The sequence below is a fragment of the Octodon degus genome, unplaced genomic scaffold (genome assembly GCF_000260255.1).
Source record: "Octodon degus isolate 3935 unplaced genomic scaffold, OctDeg1.0 scaffold00042, whole genome shotgun sequence".
Lineage (NCBI taxonomy): Eukaryota > Metazoa > Chordata > Mammalia > Rodentia > Octodontidae > Octodon > Octodon degus.
In genome coordinates, this window is record NW_004524618.1 from 15,902,211 (window position 1) to 15,906,600 (window position 4,390).

At 37.3% G+C, this 4,390-nt stretch overlaps 1 protein-coding gene across 1 annotated transcript in view; it reads left to right on the plus strand.

Annotated features, from left to right (window-relative positions):
- The window catches only part of Atrnl1 (attractin like 1), a 256,496-nt gene that overhangs the window by 232,992 nt on the left and 19,114 nt on the right, over positions 1-4,390 (plus strand). Inside the window, exon 14 of the mRNA XM_004631593.1 lies at positions 3,279-3,411. Coding sequence (XP_004631650.1) covers positions 3,279-3,411 — 133 coding nt within the window. The remainder of the gene's footprint in view (positions 1-3,278; positions 3,412-4,390) is intronic.

Consider the following 4,390-nt stretch of genomic DNA (forward strand, 5'->3'; position numbering starts at 1 on the left):
ATTCTGTGAGAGTAAAGATTCTCAAAGTAGCTATTGATAATCTTCTGAATTTCCACTGAGTCTGTGGTAATTACACCCTTTTCATTCCTTATTGCTTATATTTGAATTTTTTCTTTCCTCTGTTTGATGAGGTTAGCTGAATGTCAGATTGTTTCCTCATATTTGGGAAGTTTTCTGCTATTACTTCGCCCATATTTTTTTAATGTCATTTCTATTGACTCCTTCTTTCTCATTGATGCCTATTATTCTCACATTGTTCATCTTTGCATCATCTTGCTGGTGATGGATTATTCTTTCCTGCATCCTCGTTGTTTTTAAGAGATCCTTTCTTACCTTTTCGCTAGCTACACCAGCATCTTCAAGATTTGAAACTCTGTCTTCACTTTCACTTAAAGGGTTTTGCAAGCCTGTGATTGACATTTTAATTTCCTCTATATCTTTGACTCTGCTTCTTGCGTTCTATTTCTTTCCTGCATTGCTCATTCAAGGAATCCGTCATTTTTCTAATCTCCTTTATTATTTTTTATCAATATCTTGTTTAGAAGCAGTTATGAATTGTTTTACTGTAGTGTTTTTTTCAGATTGAGTTTCCTCCCTATGTTTCTGTAGTTGCTTCTTCAGATGCTATGAGTTCTGAGAATTCTTTTTTTATTTCAGAAAAGAATTGCGCTTTGATTTCCTCTATATCTTTCTGCTGTTGCTTATTTACTATCGACACTATTAATTCATGCATTTGAGCCAAGCTAGTGTCTTCCGCACTTGTTCTGGGTGGCCACTTGGTTTCCTCCATATATTTCTGCATTTGATACTTTATGGCAGATGTTATTAATTCCGGGATTTCTTTTTTCATTTCCAATCTGAGTTCCTCTATACCTTTCTGCGGCTGTTTCTTTATTTCAGAAGCAATTGATTCATTGCTTTCAGCTGTGTGATTTCCAATTTGTTCTGTGTTAGTGTCCTCTGCACTTGTTTCGGGTGAGCTTGGGTCCTGAGGTTGCATTTTGTTCCTACTTGTCATTTTGTGTAGCACTGTCTTCTGACCTTTGTTGTAGATCTTCATTGTAGTTCTAACCTTTGCACATACTGAAGTTCATGTGAAGATCTACAACAGCTTGGATTTATCCAGCTGTGCCTGGCTTGGATCTGGCTGCTGTGCTCAACTCCTTCCTGCTGCTGCCCTTGAGGGTGAACCTGTTGTTCCCCTGTGGCAAGATGTTCTGCTCCTGGATTAGCTGGGTGGTTCTATCCTGTGCACTCTCTGCAGGGATTGCAGCTGCAGGGTTACAACCCAGGCATGTATGCCAGGCCTGAGTTGAGCCTGGAGGGGACAAGTTGGAGTAGGGAGGAGAGGCAGCTTTCCCACCCAGTCACTGGGTCTGGGCTAGGACTGCGTCTGGGGGTTCCAAGAATGCGTCAAATATTCCTACTCGGTGGGCGGAGTGGGGGAGATGCCGTGGAATGGTGGGAGCCGTCCCAAGGGGGTTGAAGAAGGTCTCACCCACGCTGCGCCTGGGCTGGGACCAGTAGTCGGTCCTGCAGGTACAGGGTAGCTAGAAGCTCTCCCACACACTCACGGGACCTGGGCTAGGACTGGGTCTGTGGGTTCCTGAAATGCGGCTGAAATTTCTACTCGGAGGGCAGTGTGCAGGAGGTGCTGGGGAGTGGTGGGGGCCATCCCAAGGGGTGGAAGAGGGTCTCACCCATGCTTCGCCTGGGCTGGGACCAGTAGTTGGTCCTGCTGGTGCAGGGTAGCTGCACAAATATTTTTTTGAGAGTAATTTTTGTAGGGTTTTTTTTCTTGGCTCTAGAAAAAAAATATGAAAAATTGATACTACAGAAGTACCATTTAATCAGAACCATTATAGAGTTATTATGAAAATGATTTATCTTTTCATATTGTACTGTATTTCTGTAAGGCATTTCTTTCAATTTTGTCTGAGTTATTTCTGTCTGCTTCATTTCCAAACCTTCAGTACTATTTATTATGACTAGAATTATCCAGGCAGGCGTAAGTTCTGGCAGTTTGATCCCTGGGCCTGCTGTGCTGTCCCCAACCCTGGAGTGCACAGAAATGGCAATTGAGACTGGGGGTGGTAACTCGTGCCTATAATCCCAGCTCTTGTGAAGCTGCAAACAGGCAGATCACTACTATTCTTGTCTAGTAGTGAGACCCTAAACACACCCTTAGACCCTTCTCTAAAATGCAAAAAAAAAAAAAAGGTTAAAATTATCTCACGTTATCATTAAGGGATATGAGTTCATGTACTGACTTTGTTGAATTGAAAGCCTGTTTTCAGATGTTCTAAAAATGTTTTCAAGAGGTTGGCAAGATAGCTCAGTGGACTAAACCCTTGCTTAGGTGAGCACAAGGACCAGAGTTCAATCTCTGGTATCACATGCCCCTCTGTCTCCACCCCTGGGCACACTGAGCTGGCCATGGATTCCAGCTGTGGTGGTGCAGGACTATAATCTGAGCACTGGGGAGGCTAAAAACAGGAGGATCACTACCAGTCTGAGCTACATACTGAGACCCTGTAAAAATATATTAAATAATACATTTTTATAGGTGGGGATATAGTTCAGTGGCGTAATATAGTTCACACCTGCCTGGCAAATGCAAGGTCCCAAGTTCGATCCCCAGTACCAGAAAGAAATTAAAGAAGATAAAGATGTTTTCAAAAATGTATTTTTTGCTTCAAATTTTGTAGCTTGCACATTTTTTCAATAAGCACTAACTTTAAGAAAACTAATCTTATTAATAGAAAAAATCAAACAAATGAAATTTAGCAAAGTTTATTTAAGAAAACAATTCATGAATTGGATAATACCTTAAGTCAATAGAGCATTAGAATTCCTTCCAACAAGGTAGATAAGTAGTATTTATAAATGGGAAAAATGCACAACTTATATACATAAGTAGCACAATTGGTCATAGTTGGGAATTTACCTTATCTGGACATGGTATGATGAGTCATTTGACTTTTATAGGTGTGGTCTGATTAGTTGGCCGCCTATGTTTGGCAAATGTTTGCTCCTGTGGTTGGCTGAAATTCTTTTATTACAAGAATACATCCTTAAGTGAGTAGCATTTTGTTTCCAAATGCAGTTCACTATGTATGAATTTAAAAAGCAAAATAAATATGATAAATTTTCATTCAATAGAATTGGGTTTGGAGTTACAATTCTGTGTAAAGTTCACCATGTGATATAAAAATGCACTTATGTTAAAAATACCTTGTGCAATGAATGGTAACATGCTTTTCTATTTAACTTTCTAGTCTGTCAGAAACTACACAAAATGTCATGTGAGAAATGAGCAGATTTGCAATAAACTTACCAGCTGTAAAAGCTGTTCACTAAACTTGAATTGCCAGTGGGATCAGCGACAACAAGAATGTCAAGCTTTACCAGGTAAAGATTTCAAAATTTGATTTTGAAATTTAAAAAGAGATTTTGAATTTAAAAAGAGAATGTTATTATAACATTGTTTCTAAAAGAAGTTTCTTAATTGTATATTATTTTCAATATTTTTGAGGAAAAATATGTTTTAAAAATTGGTTTAACTTTAGTATGATCAAAAGCTGTAGGTAGGATATGTATCAAGAAAAATCTGGGGAGCCTTTAATAATTCTTAAGAGTTAAAAACAAAAATGTTTGAGGCCTACTGATTTAGACCAGTTTTCATAAGGGCTGCACTAATTTATCTATAAGGCTCTTTGTGTCTAAGAGGCACTGATAGATTTAGTGATATAGACATTAATGTGTAGTTTATCTATGTGGGTCGGTATTTCCAGAAACATTATATTGTGATTTAGTGTACCCTTGTGCATAATTTTGTATTTAAACCTGTATTTTAGACAATAGTATTGCTTACTGTTCAATTTAGAGGCTAAACTGGTATTGCTAAAACAATTTAAACTCTAGAAAGACTTGAATAGCTCTGCAAAAATAGACACTGCACAGGAAAAAACTATAGCCTTTTTTAAAAAATAAGAATACATAAATGAGATGTTCTCATAATTTAAGAATCAAAAAACCCTATTTAAATTACAATATTACACTTGAGTTACAGAAAGTAGATTTTGAGGTCAGTTAACTTCACATATAAGAATAATTTGAATTTGCCTCTATTATGCATTGGTTGTTTTTATCTTAAAATAATCTTGGCTTTTAAAAACTATACTCTGGAATGTAAGCATAGCATATCTCAATGAAGTAGACTTATACAGAAAACCTAGCAAATAATCAATGCATTTTAACAGGTGTGGAGCTGTAGCTTATCTTTTTTAATAATTCAAGACAAATTTAGGATCCTCTATTTTCCTTCATTGCCAAAATATTGAGCAATTTTTGTTTGGGATATTGGAATATTCAAAATATTTTATTTTAA